This window comes from Photinus pyralis, unplaced genomic scaffold (genome assembly GCF_008802855.1).
Source record: "Photinus pyralis isolate 1611_PpyrPB1 unplaced genomic scaffold, Ppyr1.3 Ppyr1.4_LG7, whole genome shotgun sequence".
In the NCBI taxonomy this organism is placed as follows: domain Eukaryota; kingdom Metazoa; phylum Arthropoda; class Insecta; order Coleoptera; family Lampyridae; genus Photinus; species Photinus pyralis.
Window position 1 is genome coordinate 30,727,013 of NW_022170738.1, and position 20,799 is coordinate 30,747,811.

The window sequence follows — 20,799 nt, forward strand, 5'->3', positions numbered from 1 at the left end:
AACATTTCACTAAGTGGCAAATTCTACCCTTTAACTTTTTACTAATCTTTATTCAACTAGGGAAGGCGATAACATTTTTATGGTTACAAATTCCAAGTTTTGCGATTAACGATCAAAGGAGGGTGTAGCACTAATAACCCAGTAGTTGATGAGCTGCACCTTTAAAAAAAAAAAAAAAAAATCCCTTTTTGGCGGTTGCCAATGTATGGAAGAAATATTTTTCTTGTTTTTCAGATTCTACTTGACATTTACAACTAAAATTTGGTGTAGGGCTGACTTACCACCCTAATGAGAACCACTAGCTATCGGTAACTCTACGACGTTGGCTTCATTACTTGCGTTGGTTCCGCCGTTGGTTTTAATGACCACGTTAAATTCACAGAACTGTATTTTCAATTGCTCTATTTGACATTGGACACCGTATGCAATATTACTAGAGTACTTAAATGATATTTACGCTTCCAATACCTAATGATTAGGAACGTCCCAATTTTGAAAGTGATCTGCAATAGTTCATTTGGTAAACTTTATTTATCCTTAAACACAAAACTAAATTAGTATGACAAATTTCGATAGCGACAGTGTAGCTTAATTATAAATTAATGAATTTGTGTCAAAAATTCCTGGCTCCCAATAGAAGAGGATTCACTCTCGAGTCTTTGTTTGCTCACCGTTACCTTACTGATCGGATTGTGAAAATCAAACTCGTGATCGTCATCATCTCGCTTACATCTGATCGCCATTAAGAAGCATGTCCGGAACTCAGAGTTAGTCACCATCAACACGCCAAAATTTACGAGATTTGTACCGAATAGGCACATCGTTACAAAAGTTTCGAAAGCTCTTCCATAATATCGCAGGGTCATCATTTGAACTATAGTTAAAATACAGCCAATGGCGTAAATGGTACCGAACGTTAAGTTTAACGTCGGGGAGATAATGCCAGATTGCCGCAATCTCTGGACAAGCCTTGAGACTTGCAATCCGATCACCAGCACAGCTATAATACAGTAAGTGGACATTAACGACCAAGCGTGATGCACGAAATACGAGTAAAAGCGGAAGCAAATGGCGGACGATGCAGTTCCGTACACAAGGGCGATCAACCAGATTACGCCCGCAATCAAAACGTAATTGTCGCGAAATTTCTCGGACGCCCTTCCGAAAAATGCGGCAATAAGCCAATCGATTAAAACTATAATGACGAACAAGTTAACCGCGATATGGAACGTTGCTCCAAACTCTTCTAGGAAGCACAGAAACTCGTGGGTTATGTTGCCGCTTGTTATAATGGAAAGTATTTTATATCCGCTTGGCGTTATCATGGCGCACAGTAGATCAGCGATAGCCCAGTTTGCGAATAAGATGTTGGGTACAGTGCGCAGTCGTTTATAGCAAAAGATTGTGTGGAACATGGCAATATCAACACACATAACCGCTATGAAGAATATCGTCAAAGCAATTTCCATGCCAAGGCGACTGCTCATAACCGAGTAGGTTAACTCCGCCTTATCGTTTAACGTTATATTACTTTCGACGTCCATGCTGTTATCCTGAAAGTGTAATTTATTTATAACAATTAAACACTCTGATTGATTACTTACTTATTTGTCTAGTTATTCGGTATGTCTCTAATTCGACGACAAGTTCGCTTATGTGAAGTAAATACGATAATGAAGAGAGATAAATAAATTATTGAAAAGGTTATCAATATTATGTAGACCAATTGTGTAATTAACTTTTAGATTAATCTGGAAAATATAGCCTTTGGCTTTGCAGCCTGTAGGTTTCCCACTCATACTCTGGTGTAAAGTTGCTGAACACCAGTGCAGATTTTCTGGTTTTCAATCATAATTGTTGATCAGTGGCCTAGCTACAGTTCCATAAAACTTAAAAATCGGTACTTGGAAGTAAACAGGGAATTTTGAAAATGGGAATTACTTGGAGGAGAATTTAGAGAATTCGTTCTACTGAAAAAGGAACTTTTCCGTGGCGGATGATCCATAAGGTATAATACGATACGAAAAAAGTCGTGATAAATTTTAGGAAAACTGCATGGGAATGTTAAATATCCACGTCCTTTTGTCGTAGATACAGAAAAACATGCGAGTAGCTCAATCGGAGATTGAGACGAACGCGTACACGTCTTTATAGGGGTATGAAAGGAGATTATTTGAAACATGTGTATAACCTTCCTTTTTTCCAAAAATCGACTGCACCAAAATTTCTCGGGAAAACACTTTTTCTTATTAATTTTGGTGCGTTGAATCCAAAACAATTCGTACTTTTTCGATCGGACTTCTCAATCAAAAGTTATGGACTAGAAACCAATTTCGAAAGAAAATTCAAAGGGCTGTAACTTTTGAACTAGTAGTCCAATCTTGGAACTTGGAACATTTTAATTTAGAGAAGTTATATATGGTTTCGTAACTTCTTGTATTAAAGTCATATGAAAAACCTGTCAAGTGTAAAGTAAAACATTAAAACTCTTACGAAAAATATGTTGGTAGTAAATATCATATAACATATCATATAAAAAATCATGTGAGATATAGTCTAAAGGTACCCTTTAGGGTGTGTAAAATGACGTACACGTTACTCAAAATTATGTTGGTGTAGAATGTCATATGAAAGCGGTTACATGAGTTAGAAACCCCTCCTTATGGAAAATAAATTTTATTCGCTACGACACTGGTAAACATGTTACTGAAGAATCAATTTTTTGTAATGAAATATTTAATACCACGGTTAACTCAGTAATGAATTATTAATGACTCATCTGAATAGCGTTGATTCAATATATTGTGGAAAATAACCTCGTTCCAACTCCACTTGTAATTTAAAAGATTGACATAAAAAATAAAGTTATAATCCTGTCTCATGTCGTGTCCCAATCTAATTAATTGCCTATATCTTTATAATATTCGTAAATAATCAAACACCTGGCACAAAATTCTATTCAAATCAATTTACACGCTTCTGGATGCTAAATAAAAAATTTAACCCACATAAAAGAATGGTATTAATGAACTTAAAAAAGTGACAATTAATGAGAAAAAAATGAAACCAGTATCTTTGGTTTGGGTTCCCTTATCATTCATAAAAAGTACACAACTTTTTTCACGGGATAAATCACAGTTAATTGACGTATTCAGGAACGTTAGAATGACTTTTAGTGCAAATTTCTTATACAAAATTTCTCACGGAGTATGACGATATTAAAAAATTACCTTTGAATCCTGGCCACGGTCGTCTGAATTCAAAAGGGCGCTCTCTGCCAGTAATCTGCAATCGGATTAAAACGAAAGTGATAGTGCGGCTTATAAAATCTAATGTTTGTCACGTCGCGTCGGTTTAATCGATACAACAGCCGTAATTAATACACAATAGAAAGCAATAATTCAATTTACGGTAAGAACAAAAGCAAAATGTTGACTCTATAGGAGTTGTCGGTACAAATCGGCAACGTACAAAACTAAATGGAACGTAACATCTAAAACTGATTTATAAGAAGGATTGAAACGTAATTTTTGATTCAGTTTTGTCTAAGAATTAAGCCCGTGAACGCGAATTTCGTAACGCCCTGTATATTCCATTTACGGACTGTGTTTTTGAGACAAAATTCAATTCGCCGCAACGCTCGGTTTTAACTAAACGCAGTGTATCATTTGCAGGAATTTTTGGTAAAAAGAGATGCGGCATCAAAGAACCTTTAATTCCATCTTCTACATAACTAGATTCTTAATTATTTAGTTTTTTACAATACGAAACTTAACTAATATCAGTTAACAACTCTTCGCTTAACCTACGACGCGAAATATTACTACCATTTTGATTATTTCTAATAGGATTATTAAAATCGAACGTACCATCATCCTGGTTACCAGTGCACCGTACGGCTTGCATTAAGCACGATCTAAAATCATTATTAAAGGTGCAAATCAAAGCTAAATTTACTACACTGCTACAAAATAAGAGAATGAAAAAAAGTACTTCCACTGATTCGATTCTGGCAAGCAAATGAACGAATAGCATAAGGATGCTGAATATCGTGCAGAAAATGTATGCGGTTGCCAAGTTTAGAATCAGTGGAGACGACGTAAATGGTGATTTTCTCAATTTTTGAATGAGCCTAGACAACTGGAATATTATTACTAGTATTAAAACTAAAGCGTACGTTATAGACGTTATGAGAACGTGGTGGATAAGCAAGGAAAAATAGTGAAAGCAGATCGATGTGGAGACACCAATAACAACAATGGAAATTGTCCAAATGGTTCCTATCACGTGCACGTAGTATGCGTGGAACCGTTCCGATGCACGTCCAAAGTAAGCGCCGATAAACCAGTCAGCTAGCGTCACAATAACGAAAACATTTGTGGTGAAGTGTAGGGTTGATCCAATATCGGATATGACGCAGGCGAAGTTGTGATCCAACGAGTTGTGAGTTATAAACGATAACACCCTGTAGGAGCTGGGCGCTACCATTAAGCAAAGCATGTCGGCTATCGCCCAATTCGCCAAAAATATATTCGGAATGGTTCGCACTCGTTTGTAGCAGAAGATCGTGAAGAAAATACAGATATCGGCGGCCACACCGATCATAAATGCGATAGTTAGAATTACCTCTTGGGCAATTTGGGCATTCGTCGCCGAATAACTAATTTCCCCATTGTCGTCCGTTGTCAAATTTGCTTCGTAGCCGTAGTCCATGTCCTACAATTGTTTATTGTATTTCACGTTTCTGTATAAACAGTACTTACCCTACCAATAACGCAATGCTCTGTCGCGGCGAGTGACTTTTGGACTGAATGCTTAGTATTGGTAAATAAGGATAGGAGCTATTTACTTAATCTCTTTGCAGTGAACTATGCTCTTGGGTTATCTCTGTTTGTAAGAATTCCTTAAGTTTTGAGAAAGGTCGCATGTCCTTGGCACGTTTTAAATTTGAAACATTTTGAAACGAAGGGGTGTTCCTGTTCAGGGTTCTTCACTAGAGACTTCGCGCATTCCAGGTGGTATGTCGGCATTATGGTCACTGTGTCATATTTGCGACGGTAGCCATGCACACTTTTTAACTCGATTCTGTTCCGTGTTCATAACACACGATGGCACGACGAGTTTTCAGGAGATTTTTTTCGCACAAAGTTGGTGAGTTGATAATCGACATGGCATATTTGTGATTAAACATCGTTTAGAAGCCTTTCTGGAATCAAATTAATCTCTATAGACTCGCTACAGTAGCCCTTTCCATGCAATCAGACTGGCTTGGGACAAGTGAAGAGGCCCCCTTTCTTCTTCAACAACAACTTGAGAAGGATGTTTAGGTCTACTGGGTTTCGTATTCTATAAAGCGGCGATGTGGAACTTTTTGGTTGTACGGCTAACGGGATGTTAATGAAAAGGCAACACGAAGAGTAAACGAAGAAAACCTTTCAGAGATTTTTTAAGTTGATAGCATTTCTTTTGGCGTTCCGGTCATTTGGTGCTCCGCGTAATGAGTCAAAATGCCCTTTGACCTAAAGAACTCTACCTTTCAATTCCTGATCCCTCGGGGCGATGGAAACGATTACCACTACTTTTATCGTCCTGGTTTTGCCATTTAGTGCATACATTCTGGAACGGGAACGAGTAAGGAGAAATCATGGTGACAAGATGAGTGATCTCTTGCCGTGGGCCCTTTTTTATTTTGATCCTTTTTGGAATTAAATCAAAGGTTCCATGTAAAAAGGCAACAAACCCCTCTCTTTTTAGGGTGGGGTGGGAAATAAAAGGGTTTAAACACTTTGCAGTTTACATACCTATCTTTGGTACTAGTACGTCGGTTTTAGAATTATAAGGGTGTAGGTATCACAGCTTCAACGCATGCGTGTCCTTTTTAAAGTCAAGCTCTCTTAGAACCGTACATTTTAAATAGTTCATCTAAAGAGGAATTAACGGGTTAGTGATTTCTTTCCCTTTGAAACCCTTCACAACTTGGAAAGTCAAGGTATTCGGCTCTATAGGAACAAAACGTTTTACTTGACCCAGCGTCGTTTTCTCTTAATGAGCCGAGTACATCAACTTCGGTAATTTCACCACAAATTTGCTTTCCCCATCAAACCTTTCTTCTGCCAAGGTTTGTGCCGAACTCGCCTTCGGCTCGCTCGGCATTAGTTTTAAAGCTATCACTTTTGCAAACTGCAACCTAATTTTTAAATCTTCACGTTAAAGTAACAGTTCCAGTTCAAAAACCCAGGCAGAGTAAAGGTCTGATGGGGTAAGTCCATTTGGATAATTTCGCCGCAAATTGTTATCTGTCTGTTATTAAACTTCTACGCAAAAGTAACAGTTTTAAAACTTACCCCATCAAACCTTTCCTCTGCGTAGGTTTTAAAACTATCACTTTTGCAAACCTGGGCTCGTTCAGCATTAAAATAGGAATATTAACAATAACAGTTTTAAAACAATGCTGAGAGAATCGAAGGCGCGAGCTTGGCACAAACCTAGACAAAGTAATGGTCAATTTGTGGCGAACTCGCCTGACATTGATTTTAAAACTATCGATGTTTTGGAAGGTTAATAACAGATTTGTATTAATGCCTAACGTTCCAAAAGCAATTTTGTTTATCTTTATTTATCTTTATTTATTTATTTATTTATTTATTATCCCTCTCTTGTTCTGGGCCCTCAACAAACAATTCCAACGTGTCGATAACGAAAATGCATTCAAACGTTAAGCCCACGGAGTAACGACAAATTAGAAATGTTACCTTCGATTATTAGCCCCAGTCGTACCGAACTCAGAAGGGCGCTTTTTGCCCATAATCTGCAATCAGACAAAACACAAAGCAAAAGAGAGTGCGTGATAGCATGGCATGCGAGACAAATTAACGTGTGACACGTCGGGTAACTTGAACACGAAAAATGTAACTAACATTCAATAGAAACCAATATTTCAATTTACTGTCTGTATAAAAATCGGTAATATATAAACTAATCGTTAACGGTGATTCCAGAAAAGGCAGAGTAAAAGTCTGATGGGTTAAGTTAATTTTTGTGATTAAATTTCTACGTAAAAATGATAGCTTCAAAACCAGTGCCGAGAGAGCCGAAGGAGAATTCGGCACAAATCTAGGCAGAGTAAAGGTCCAATGGGATAAGTCGACTTGTGCCGAAAAGTATCGCTTTTCTGGAAGTTTAAAAACATATCTAGCTGTCCAAGAGCAATTTCAACCTTCTACCAGCAGGTCTTTACTGTGCCCTTGTTTTAAAGTTATCACTTTTACGTGGAAATTAAATCACAGGCTTATTTTCTAGCTTATTTTTTTAAATTTTATTCAGGGCAGAACTTACTTTTTCTCGTCTTTCGCCCAGTATCCCAGCATTATGGCAACATCTCAGCGACGCAGTCAAATTTAAAGATGCAGCTACCGTTGAGGGCGTTGAAGCCGGCCTCGTGTCATTAAAATAATAACGTAGAATAGTACCTGAATGCATAAGGTCCTGTGGACCAAAGGTTTTTTCTCCGAGATCGAAATTCTACGGAAAAGTGAAAGCTCTCGATAGATGCCACCTTTAAACCTATGGGATCATTTATCATCAAAAAAGAAAGATGTCAAGACCATTATTTATAGAACATCGGACTGCTTTTTTGCCCTCTCGAGTGTAGTCACCATTATAGTTAATACAAAATACAAATCCAATCGTTTCGTACGGGTTCAGCGGTTCATTTTGCATGCGATGCTCGCGTTTTCGCTGATGTTTTCAAGCGATTTTTTGGTTTTAAACTGTGGGAGGATTACACATTGAACATAAGTTACAAATTTCACGACCCAATATAAAATGTCTTAAATCTTTCGTGAAAGTCATCGCTTGAGGCCGTTCCTTTACTGGATTAGTAAATAAGATTTTCTGAAATCTTAAGCGATGAATTCTTATGCTGGAGCTAAAGACACACAAACAATTTTTTAGTATGATGAATAGCCGACAGGATCTCCCGTTCCTCATCCTATACCTAAATTTTTGCTGGCCATTTCCCAAACTGCCATAAATGTTTTATAAGCGAAATAAAATAAGGTCTACACTACAATTAACTGCAAAGTACTTTACGTCGAATTTACGTACATACGATACGAGGTATATGGTTTTCTATTTCCATCCGGCATTAAAATGCAATTTATATATTCGCCGCTCTAGCTCTTTATGGCGGCCCGTATACGAGCTTAAAGCACAACTGGCTGAAAGCACTTAGATCACCGTATCGTTAACGTTTGAGAGCTTGTAAAAACTCGCAATTTTCCAATTATCCTGCCAGTTTTCATTAAAGGTAGGATGCGCCCGTCTGCGTAATAAACATGTCGCGTGGCAAATAGTCGAAAGAAACATCGTCGTGATTTATAGTTTCACTGAAAAGGTCAATGTTGACTTATGCTAACATCAATCCCCAAATGTCAATAAGATTCATTGTGTATTTAGGAACGATCTCCCCCAAACTCCATTTTAATTCAAATGGCGTTTGTCTACCTGCATTCGTAGCAGAAGAAACCAGAAGGGCAAATGGCTTTGAGGGGGCCAATCAGTGTAAAATTATGATTACCAAAATACCGAAACTAGCACCTAACCAATGAGTTTACGTAACTGCCTAACTTCGTGCATAACACCATACTAAGTGTGTGCTTGTACAATGTCTTGGCACTTTTTATTGCATATCCTAAATTGATGTCTTATCAGCGTTTGTTTTATTTCAGAATACCGCAGTTGAAGAAGCAGCAGCCGATAGTCTCGTAATGTAAGTGTACTTTATTACTTAACATAAAACTCGCGGTGAATAGCATCCCACGCCTTAAACTCGCGCAAAAACTGTCACAAAAGTAATAATTTTGCATGAGGCACTCTATTGTCTGATATTTTACAACCGCTAGAAATTGAAATTGAGAATTGAGCGACGTCTGTAGCGGTATATTGTCTTATACAAAATTGATTGCCATCAGGAGCGTGACTTATAATTTTAATTGATGGTGGTGGCAGTTTCAGACAAATCCAATTTTTGTGTCTGTGTGTCGGAATTAACGATTGTATCTGTGGGCTTCACGAAATAATTGCATTACAAAACTACAATCACTATCATACTTCGAATTTAATTTGAATCAACAGGAGTCTCGATTAATTGATTTGATAAATATAATCTTATGCAGGAGCATTGCGTTTCTGTATTTTTGCTTCTCTTATAAGATAAGGGTAACGAGAAAAGTTAAATGGGGTCATTGAGAAATCCTATTATTATATTTTTTAACTTCGTGGATGTCTTAATGGTCTTAGGTACCATAGGCATTTCAGTTATTTACTTGCACTGTTAAATTAGTCCCAAAAATAATTATCTCGGGCCCTATACAATTGAGTGTGTAATACCTGTAAAGGTATCAATTAAAGAATCTCTGAGTTCGACGCGTTTATAACAATTCCCAGCACACACTTTACGTTTAAAAACGGTTTTAAACCGTTTTGAAAGGATAAATTCGGTATTGGTAGTATGGTATACGTTTTTATGTAGACCGATTTTATACCTACGTTTAAAATACGATTTTTATTCATGTATATATAAATCATAGAGTTCACTTTCTACGTTGGTAACGTGTATAAATAACCGTTTCTTAGCAATCGTTTTATAAACGTATATAACACCACTTTAATATATGCATATGCGCAGATAATTCGTACATCAATGGGAAATAATAAACGCATAATATTCCTACAAGAATACAGCAACATCCGCCGGACATTTATGCGTGTTATATATGTAGGGTTTTAGTCTACCATAAACGCTTTTTATACGGAACTGTGTTGCTATGGTTGATTGATTTAGGTGACAATCACCTATGCGGGAAAGTGCAATAATAATTGGTTGGAGTTTGACCTCACGCTTATTGCACCTTCAGTGTTTCGAGACATTTTATAATAACTAATAAGGGCACCACACCTCCTTTCCCTAAAGAATGACCTACACTATGCTCACTTGTGAAGGGTATCCTTTGGGAGTCGGAGTCTACAAGCAAAACAATTACACAAGAATCTATTTACTACAGAAACTGGATTTAAAAATTAAAAAGTACATCGACATCAATAAATTCTATACCTAATTATAATTATAACTTCTTATTACATACTATAAACTGTGTATGTACGTATGTAACTAAATTACTTGTTATAATCTAATTCTAATTTGTACGATAAAAATGTGTGCACGATTTTTGTGTACCTACTTTTACTTGCCTGTCCTTATCGTCTTTGATAATGCAGGATCTAATTACTGCGGTTTTCATTTGTGATCTGGATTACATGGTTTTAATCGAATTTCGCATAAATTGGCATCACATTTTAATTTATGACTTCTTTTCGCTTTTTCTAGATACTCTCCAGCTCTTTTTTGACACAATTGTGAGCTATACAAAGCGGGTCCGGGTAAATCGGCTTTCTTTGCAAATACTAGTTCAAACGGTGCATAATAAATTATGATAAGTGCTTGGTGTTGTATTGTAATGCAAAGTATCTACTCCAAGTATCCCAATCTGACTGAGCGTCATTTATGTACATTTTGGATATACTCATTGAAGGTATGATGCGTACGTTCACGTTCCCCTATCGATTGACTGTGATAAGCTGTGGAAATTTCGTGGAAGATATTCAACCATTTTGAAAGATTCGCAAAGATTTCGTTTTTGTACTTAGTTCCCAGGAAGCGGAAGCTATTGGTATCTCGTTACCGTCGAAACTTTGAGAAAGGACCACTCCGCTAGCGTCCTTTGAAGCGTCAGTAGTAAGAATAAGTTTCTTAGAGAAATCTGGATATTAAAGAATTTGAGGCCTAATTAAAACATTCTTTACTAAAAGACTTCTCACACTCCTCCGACCAAACAAATTGTGAATTTTTCCGAGTCAACTTCTGTTACCCATGCGAAATGCGAAATAAATCTACGGTAATAGTTGCAAAATGTTACGAAGGTTTTTCTTGGTCAGCCGTTTGTGGTCTTGGATAGTTTTTATATCGTATTTCGGGTCATCCGGTAGAATACCTTGGTCTGTAATTCTAGACCTAAATATGTAACTTCTTTTCTAAAATATTTACATTTTTGGGATTAAGTTTTAAATTAAATTTTCTGCAAGTTCCAAATACGTTTTAAATGATCTTCATTAGAGTAATCGTCCATATACAAAAATGCCTTTTCAGGTGTAATTCCGGCAAATGCCATACACATCATTCTTTGAAAACTATTTGGGCTAACCGATAGACCAAAAGGTAGCCTTTTAAGACGATAAGAACCTGAATCCTGAAATTAAGTCGATCACTGAAAACCACTTGGCTCCACTTAGATGATCTAAGATATCGTCTATACAAGGTAATGAACATTTTCCAGCGATAAGTTTCCTATTTCCTACCGTTAGTGGATTTTTTGTGGTACTAGCGAAACTGGACTATTATTGTATTCAGAAACCGAGAGTTCGATAACGTCGTTGTGTAGCACTTGCTCAAACTTGCCTGTTTACTTCCTCTTTCACCACCCTCAGAAAAGCTCACTAAATCACAAAAATTATGTGTGTTTGGTAATGTTTTAAACACCATTCTTGTTAACGGTAAAAGATACAAGAAAACCGCATTTGCAGTAAAGTATAATTAGGACAGTTGTTTCATCATTTCCAAAATAGGTCACCTCACCTACGTATTGGTATTATTTTTGGTATATTTTGGAACATTTAAAAGAAGTATTCGAGGAGATAACTTTAAGGATACAAAAATGCTGTAGTACTATTAGTAATTATGGTAACTATTTTCAGTTTTGCTATGGCAATTTTATTATATGCCGCCCAACAGTGTATTTAATTATTTATTCAGCCGACATTTGACTGATTATACAGAGTGATTCGAAGAAAAGACATGTCCAGGAGCTAAAATAGTCAAAATCATCTGCTCAAATCCGATTTTCATTTGTTTCAGAGATAATTCGTTTTTTATTTTTAAAAAGTTAATCAAGTCGTTTTCCTAGTCATTTATGATTTGAAAGCTCGTTGTTTGCTCCGTGGAGTTTTGTTCCATTGTCCGAGCAAATCTTCTTTGGCTCCCCTCTTCTTGAAATGAATCGACGGATCTGTATTAAGAGACGCTGCGAATGCCAAATGAACAGCTCGGGTTGACAAGCAAGTAAAGAGTACACCTCCCCACCGTTTCTCCCTTCTGTGAGTTCATACTTGTATACGTGAATGGATGTACAGGGTGGTTCACATTGCACACTTTCTTATAGAAACGCCCTTTATTTTAAGAGAGAGCTCAATTTTAAAAGGAAAACTGGCACAAACAGAATTCGGCTATCTCTCATTTTCCCGATATGGGGCGTTACTCGAATTTAGTCGACTTCTTTACGCATCATAACTTTTTTATTATTAAAGATAATAGATGTTAACAAAATCTTTCTTAGGGTACTTTTTTATGTAGAATCCATCGCAAGTGACAGTTTTTATACAGAGTGTTTGGTTTTTCTTATACGACCCTAAACAACATTTTTTCATATGAACCACCCTATATATTTTTGAGTTTTTGAAAAGAGCGTAAAATTTGCTAAATTTTCATGTATCAGTTGTAATATTTATATTAAATATTATTTGAAGTAATGCTGTTTATGCATTACAAGATTTTTACTGCAGACATCTAGGTTTTCATGGCGAACGAAAGATGGCAGGATTGTTTAAAATAACAATTTTTTGGGTATTTGGAAATTTTTATTTGTTCCAAATACTTTTAATTTTAAATAACACGCAAAAAACAAAGAACATAAAAACTCGTAAATAAAACAAATAAGTCATATAATAATGCAGATCCTAGATGTCTGCAATAAAAATATTTTAATGTATAAAATGCAATATTAACCCTCCTGCTACGAGGAGGGGTACAAGTGTATCCCAATTTTTGTTTTTTTGATGATAATTTTGTATTGAGTGACTTCTGCGCTTTCGTATTTTCTTTTATCCTCCATTATGCATTTTTTTAGTTGTTTCTGATTATTTTACTAACTGCTTTTATTATTTTTCTGTAAAAAGTTAGAAAATTTATCTGCAAGAAGCAACAGAACGCTGTACAAGCTATCCATTGTAAATATTGTGCTAAAAAATAAGTTGTATAAAAAAGTAATTAACATTCGTATTACGTTATTACGTTAACATATACAATTTGTAACGCATATTTACGCTTCTAATACAAAAATTTTGTTATACCTATTTCTTTGCAGGTGCATGTAATCGAATACCTGTGGTTGATTACAAACTTTGGTTATCATTAAAAAAAAACGGTAGTCCCTTAAAAAGGGTAGAGTAACAGCAACATAATAAATTGAACCCAGATGAATATTAAATGCCAATTAATATTGGGCTACAAATGCACCCCTCTTAGTATTTTTTAGTGATTCAACTACTAAGGTACGTTCGTAGCAGGAAGGTTAAAATAATATTTAATATAAATTTAATAAGTGATAATAAACCAACATTTAGGAAATTTTACACTCTTTTTAAAAACTCCACAGTGTATAGGGCGGTCCATATGAAAAATATTGTTTGGGCCAAACCCTGTGTATGGCGATACATACAAAAGTGATCTAAGAAAGATTTTGCCAAAATCTTTAATAATAAGAAAGTTATGGGGCATTAACTAAATTGAGTAATTCGAGAAACACCCTCTGGCGGTTAAAGGATTAGAGATAACTGAAATCTGTTTATGCCAGTGATTTTCTCTTTATAATTAAGCACCAGATACCTAGGTCCATTTTTTTCTATCTCTTAAAATAAAGGGTCATCTAAAATACGTTGTGTTTCCCATGAAGCAAAACATTCTCTGCAGATGTCGCAGTATTATTTTCGGTGGAAGGGACATTGTGTAGTAAACGACGGTGTAGCTTTTACATCCTTCTATACCCATTCTCGCTTTTTCTTACATCCACTTGACCTGTGTTCAGTCCAAGGAATATGTGAAACCACAAGATTTTGTAGACCTCGGATTGTCTTGTCATGAGCTGTTGCAGCTCCAGTAATCTTTGAAGTTGCTTTGAGTGAGGATCGTATCGTTTAGGTTAAGGCACAAGATAGTTCGTGCCGATGGTGGATTTTCACGAGGCCCATGTTGTTTCTTCGACGGACGGAATGACGCGAAAACAACGCAATCATTGACACTTGGTTTCTTAAATTTAGTTACACGATTCTTCCATTTACTCTCCTGAAATTTAGTGTGTTTGTTTCCATAAAGCCTATTCTTTTATTGCCTGTTTTTCCCTCTGTAATAAAGAGTGTAGCCTGGTCTGTCTATTGCTGGACCGTGGTGCTAATGGGTCATCCCTGTTTCGAATCGGGTTTCGGGCATGGACTGTAAATGTATAGTGGATTGGGTTGGTATAGGGTAGCGTTGGCTGAAACCCCGCTCACTCAAAAATAAAGCCAAAAATAATTTTTCCTTCCCCTTTCCTTCTCATATCCTGTATTTCTAGAATTCCTTTATTCTAATGCTTCATTTTTTTGGGCGTTTTCTTCCATTTCACCGGGAACAAGCATGGCTTTTATGTTCCTTTTTCCTATTCATTTCCGTAAATCATTTTCCTTGTCGTTGCCTGCCGTTGTTTTTTTTATGTACTTTTTTGTGATTTTCCGGAGTTGCTGATTGTGCTCTTCCTCTCCAGTTGGCTCGGTTGGCACTTCAAGTTTTTCCACTTCATATGCATCTCCATTCACTATCAATTTGTTATGCCTTGCTTCTTTCAGGTACGGTAGTACGGTCTTTCTCTCTTCCTTTACTTTTCTCGTAAAGTCGTCTCCTATCCAAACCCTTAAGATTTATTGTGTATTTTCCATTCTTTTTAGTCCATTCTTGTATTTTGATTTTAATTGATCCTTCCTGTCTCCTAGCTCTCCAATCTATAACCTTCCACTATAAGTTTTTTTTTTCCATGTTAATTTCTACTCCAATTTTTTCCAGGATTCCTTGAAACCTTCCTCTTGTCCTGCATCCATTGGTTTACGATATTATTTCTCCTAATCACTCTTTCTAACGCATCGATTCTTCCTCCTTGTTCTTTTCTTCCCTTATCCGAATCGTTATTCACTGAAATTTTTGTACGCCGTGAATATAAGTTTTAATGGAGATGGATACGCAAAGACAACAATGGCCTAGAACCCTTCTGAATAAATTTGTTTGGCGAAAGTGGTGCGTATTTTTTGTACAGCGAAATTAATTTTTGACCCATTGTGTATTAGTTACTGTTTCATTACCTATTTTAAAGAATTTTGGTGGATGGTTTGTACCCTTTTTTGTCACCATTTCAACTACTCACAAAGGTTTTTACTTAGCCTTTTACCTAGTGTCCATTTAAATGGATAAAATCAATGCTATTTATGTTATATCTTTGTGATTACCCACCCTGTACTCAAACTTTTTTATATTAGCTCATGGAAAACGTCTAGTCAAGCTATTGGATTTATTAAATCAAACTCCAAAAACACGTTGCGCCAATTCTAGAATGCTTTGAAATGCAAAATTGCATTATTTTAAGGGTTCCTCCACGAACGTCCATCTGCGACCTTTTTCCCAACCTAAACTGCTACACTTACAATTACATTTAGAAAAATAACTTTAACTCAGGCATTGTGCAACCAAGCGAAATGACTTGATTAAAGCAGTAGCTAAGGATTCCCGCCGAGTAGGAGTATGATAAACATAAAGGGACTGACTGTGCTTTTTCCCGAAACGTCTCAATTCTCGTGAACGAAACCGTTCAAGCGAGCGAGGAAACTTTCTGTATAGACTACATAGCTAAAGCGCCGACTTTCGAACAAACACTGATCATAATCGTAACAGAATCCTGTCAAATTCTGAAGTAGGCTCAAATCTCATTTCTATCCACTCCGTCGTGGTATATTGATCCTGTCAAAGACAGCGACCCTTATTACAAACGGGAAATAGCTTGCTCTACTCATACCTATTATGGGGTCGGATCGGCTAGATCTAATTGGGACGTAGACATTTTACTTTGATGTGATTGCAACGAGAATTTTCAAAAAGTACCTATAAGCTAAAAAGTCGAGCTGATAAGATCTGTCAGCTTTCGAACAGCAGTCTGCACAAATTTTCTTGATATGTGTGTCGGGGATATAGATAAGATAATGATGCGACAGGAAGTATGCTCCGTGGAACTCTTTTTCCGGTTCACGACTTCATTTCTGCGCTGTAATTCAAACGGACGATCGTTTCGAGATATAACATTATATAAGTAGAAAAGCTGCTTACAAAATTAATAATAAGAAAGAATATAAACCAACCTGACATTGTCTTTTACTTACGGTTTGCTGTGGAGAGCTTTTCTCCTTTTCGCACTCAATTCACAATGATAGACATAAATAACTTAAAATTCTTCGGTACGTTTTTGATCTCTTAAAAGAGGAAACTCACCGTTAACAGGCATTTTCGCTCATGGCACCCTTGTCGTCATCTGCCCCACTGTTGTAAGGGGAGCTTTCCTTCTTTAGTAATATCATTGTTTAAATACTGGTAATATATAATTAGAGGTGCCTCCAAATAAAGCATTAAGTTTAGTATCTGTTACCTACTTAGTCAAACTTGCAAGAGACAATTCCTGAAAAAAACAAGTTAACATTACACAGAGTGGCTACTAAAGATAAGTTCTAAAACGTTCAAACCGATATCTCCAACCGTTTTTACATCAGCAGCGCTTTGGTTCTCTGTATATAATTTACACAATAATTAAGGGTAACAAAATTTAATATAAATATAAGTGGATTGGTTTCCATTTTTTAATTTTAAGATGAAGCTTTAGATACTCTTTTATTGCGAGGTCTGATGTATATTATCAATTTCGTTAATGCATACAATTTCTAACAAAAAGAGTTTGGTTTAAATTAGCTTTTATAGTCGCTGTAGGCTAAAACGATAGGATAGACTACGAAATTCGCATGGGTTCAATATTGAGCCTCTCGAATAAACAAAATCATCTTTACTAGAAGCTAGACAATAAAGGGGTCGATAAATTCTAGAGGAAGTTGCTGTTTACATGGTACGTACTAGCATGCTTTTCATACCATTAGCTGCAACTAAGTTGTAACGTTTGATCAGGGCCGTAACTGCATTATATTCTACTATAGGCAAGGTTACTTTTTTGCGCCCCCTAGAGAAAGCGCTACCAAGGGAAGGGGGGGGGGGAGGGGGGGGGGGTAAACATTAATATTTTTTTTAAGAACAAGTTTATTTTTAATAACAAAAAAATGGTAATGTGTAGTTATAAAATCAAATAGGTACTTACTTACGAATAGAAATTCTACGCTCTACTTAAATATTTGAGTAGAAAGATAATTTTACAAACAACATTGTCTGGCTTTTTGTGATGCGAAATCTGATATATATTTATCAAAAGAAATTGATTCTGCAATGATCCTTTCTATGGATAATATGGCAGTATTAGATAATCTTTGTTGGGACATGGTCGATCGTAAATAGTTTTTTAAAAGTTTCAATTTTGAAAAAGTTCTTTCACAAGAAGCACTAGTGACCGGTATTGTTAGAAAAATGTGTAATGCTGTAGCAAAATTGGGATACTCTGCCATTAGATCATATTTATGTAGGTTTTGATAAATTTCCAATGCAGATTGTCCCTGGATATCAAAAAGTTCTTGCGTTTGAAACTTAAAACTTTCTGCTTCTTGAATAAATTCAGTACAATTGAAGTCGTTGGGATATTTATCGCACAAAGCATTGATGCACTTTTCAGTATCAGAAAGACTCATTTTGGACAGAACTGACCCATTAAGAAAACTAAAATCACTGCAAATCTCATGTAAACCTTTATATCTGTTACTTAACTGCGTTATTATTGAATCGATGACTTGAAAAAATAGCTGTTTTTGTTTCGTTTTTGGGTCTAAATAAAAATCGTCAGCAAGCTCACCGCTCATCTTTTTAATTTTTCTTTTTCGAACTTCCTTATATTCCGTTGAAAGAGTGCAATTTTGACAAATCTGCAAAGCATCTCTTTCAGATTTTTCAAAATAACCATCTCTGTTTTCCTTGATTTCTTCTAATAACCCTTTAATGTGTTTGCAAGCGGTATCTAATGTTAAGTCCTTTTTCTGCAGTAAGAGATTTATTTTATTAATTTTATTTAATAGAGATGACCAAAAAACTAAAAGAATTACAAAGTCGAAATTTTTAAGATTTTTTTGAAAATTTTTTGCCCCAATTACTGTTTCACCAGAATATATTGAAACATCAGTCATTTCTTCTAAGAGATCCAAAACCAATTCAAATTGAGTGATAAGTGCATTCAACGCTAATGCTTTGGAAGACCACCTTGTATCACTAAATCCTTTTAGGGTAATATTTAATGCATTTTTTAGTTTAGTCCATCGCACAGTGGAATGCGCAAAAAAATTAAACAAATTTTGAATAATCCCAAAAAAAGTTATTATTTCAGGGCTAATTGAAGCACTGTGTAATGCCACTAAATTTAAACTATGCGCCGAGCATGGGACAAATCTTGCAGTAGGATTTTCTTGCAGTATCCTAGCTTGCACGCCTTGATATTGACCTGCCATATTAGAACCATTGTCATAAGCCTGTCCCCTAATATTTTGAATATCTAGTCCTAGTTCTTGTAACACTTTTTGAAGGATATTGGCCAATGCATAACCGGTTTTTTCTTTTACCTCAATAAACATCAGAAATCGCTCCTCAATTGAACATGTTTTCCCATTTTTCTCTACATACCTTACTACTAATGACAATTGTTCCGATTTCGATACATCAGGGGTTGTATCCAAAATAACACTAAAATATTTTGCCTGTTTTATTCTTGAGACAATTTCATTTCTAACGGCATTACCAGCTATTGCAATTAGTTCGTTTTGGATCTTTGGCGAAAAGTATTTTTTGTGATTTTCGGAGTCTATGTGCTGCTTAAGTATAGGGTCGTAATGACTTATTAACTCTAATGTTTGCAAAAATTTACCAGAATTTGGATGCCCAATTTTTTCTACAGATCCACGCAAAGCTTCGTTGTTTTTGACACAGAATAAAATTGCATCTAAGATACATTTTAGAATATGTTTCCATCTTTCAGTTTCAGACAAAATCATTTTTTGAATTTCATCTGTTAAAAAATGTCTTTTCTTTAAATTAATTTCAAATGTTATTAAATCAATAACACATTTTTTATGGGCCGTAGAATTTTCGTGACTTTTTACCCTTGGACCAATATTATGCCAATCTCTAAATCCAGTTTTCTTTGTAGAAAACTGGCTACTTGCCCCTCCAAATAACAGGCATGGAAAACAATAAATTACATCCCTTTCTATGCAATAAAACAACCATTTACGTTGAATACTATTACCATTTGGCAGAATTTTGGAAAAGTATTTTTTTGAAAATTGCCTAGTATTTGTTACAGGATAACAATCTAGGTTATCTCCATATACAGGCCCATTTTTTATCAACTGTTCTAAAAACACTTTATCTCCCTTCCAATTTACCGGATTGTTGTAATTTATTATTTCTAATTCTAATTCACTACTACTATTAATACTACTTATTCCACCTTCCTTTTCCATTGATTTCAAGTCGGAGGTTACCTGAGTGTCCGTGTCTTCTTTGCTATTGTGTGTCGATGTCGATTCAGTTTCCATTCCATTATTTTCTCCCGCCTCAATTTCTTGAATTTGTTCACTTAAAGTTGCGCTGGTATTATTTTCACATTCGTTATCTCGTTCACTGCCGATGATAGTACTTGATGAAAGAGAACGATCTTGATCTCCACTTCTACACATCTCCTCTTCAACACCTTTTTGTCTTGATCCCAATTTAATAAATGTTTGCATAAGTGAAGCACTTTTCTGATTGACATTTAACTTTTTCGCTCTAATCTTTTTAAATTCTGCCCCCGAAAGCTTTTTTTTGGGTAACATCTGTAATAATAGGTATAAAAAATAAAATGGAAATCAGAATAAAAAAGATACCATACCCTTCTCTATGCCTGCTGGCTGCTGGCCTTGTTGCTCTCTATTTATTAAAACAAGAATCACACTAAATTAAGGTCAGTGAGCTCTTTCGCGTCAATAGACTGCTGAATAGTGAAAATTGAAGAATCAGGATGCACCGTGACTGCGACGTTTACTCGCACAGTCGCACATTATATGAATAAACGTCACCAGCACCAGCGTGTCTGTCGCGTAGATCGGTGCTGCAAGTTTTGCTAAACTTGAGCTTGAATTTCAATACAAACACGTGCAAGTATGCGCTTGGCTGGCGAGTGGCGATGATCTTTTAGGATTGCAGGAAGGGCATTTATTTATGATTTTTGCGCCCCTAGCGGCTTGCGCCTATAGGCATGGGCCTACTCTGCCTATAGGTAGGTACGGCCCTGCGTTTGATTTACGGCACGACACGTGAATGAAACGCAAATTTTATTGGAAAGGCAGTCAAACCAAATTACAAAAACGGTGCAAAAACATAGTTAAAGTGAATATACTAAAGCAGAGCCGAAAATAAAAATTTAAGTTGAAGAAAACGGTAAGTGTACCAATTTCAAGTCAAAGGAAAGAACTGAAGGAAGAAAATTTAAAATTAAAGGAGATCGCGGTAGCACAAGGAATGATATGGAGAAATAATATCGTGATCCAAGGGATGCAGGACCAACATTCCAAGGAAAACGGAAAACAAGATTCAAGGGATCCTGGAAACAATTAGAATTAACATAGAAAACGATATCGTGGAAGTTAGTAGATTGG

The 20,799-nt window shown here is 36.0% G+C and overlaps 3 protein-coding genes across 3 annotated transcripts; all 3 read right to left on the reverse strand.

Moving 5' to 3' along the window:
• Positions 1–512: 512 nt before the first annotated feature.
• On the reverse strand, positions 513–1,693 carry LOC116176373. Its single transcript, XM_031494895.1, has 2 exons — positions 1,605–1,693; positions 513–1,553 (listed from the first exon to the last, which is right to left on the reverse strand). Exon 2 carries the CDS (start codon positions 1,542–1,544, stop codon positions 600–602), a length of 945 nt encoding a protein of 314 aa, XP_031350755.1. The 5' UTR covers positions 1,545–1,553; positions 1,605–1,693; the 3' UTR covers positions 513–599.
• A 2,003-nt stretch (positions 1,694–3,696) lies between these two features.
• LOC116177306 (C-C chemokine receptor type 3-like) lies at positions 3,697–4,807 on the reverse strand. Its single transcript, XM_031496244.1, has 2 exons — positions 4,769–4,807; positions 3,697–4,716 (listed from the first exon to the last, which is right to left on the reverse strand). Exon 2 carries the CDS (start codon positions 4,711–4,713, stop codon positions 3,772–3,774), a length of 942 nt encoding a protein of 313 aa, XP_031352104.1. The 5' UTR covers positions 4,714–4,716; positions 4,769–4,807; the 3' UTR covers positions 3,697–3,771.
• Positions 4,808–17,256: 12,449 nt separating this feature from the next.
• Positions 17,257–20,430, reverse strand: LOC116177215 (zinc finger MYM-type protein 1-like). Its single transcript, XM_031496122.1, has 2 exons — positions 20,034–20,430; positions 17,257–19,977 (listed from the first exon to the last, which is right to left on the reverse strand). Exon 2 carries the CDS (start codon positions 19,975–19,977, stop codon positions 17,377–17,379), a length of 2,601 nt encoding a protein of 866 aa, XP_031351982.1. The 5' UTR covers positions 20,034–20,430; the 3' UTR covers positions 17,257–17,376.
• Between the last annotated feature and the right edge of the window lie 369 nt (positions 20,431–20,799).

Excerpts from the sequence above, each read along its gene's own strand:
- LOC116177306 (XM_031496244.1), bottom strand. The coding sequence starts at position 4,713 with ATGGACTACGGCTACGAAGCAAATTTGACAACGGACGACAATGGGGAA.
- LOC116177215 (XM_031496122.1), bottom strand. The coding sequence starts at position 19,977 with ATGTTACCCAAAAAAAAGCTTTCGGGGGCAGAATTTAAAAAGATTAGA.
- LOC116176373 (XM_031494895.1), bottom strand. The coding sequence starts at position 1,544 with ATGGACGTCGAAAGTAATATAACGTTAAACGATAAGGCGGAGTTAACC.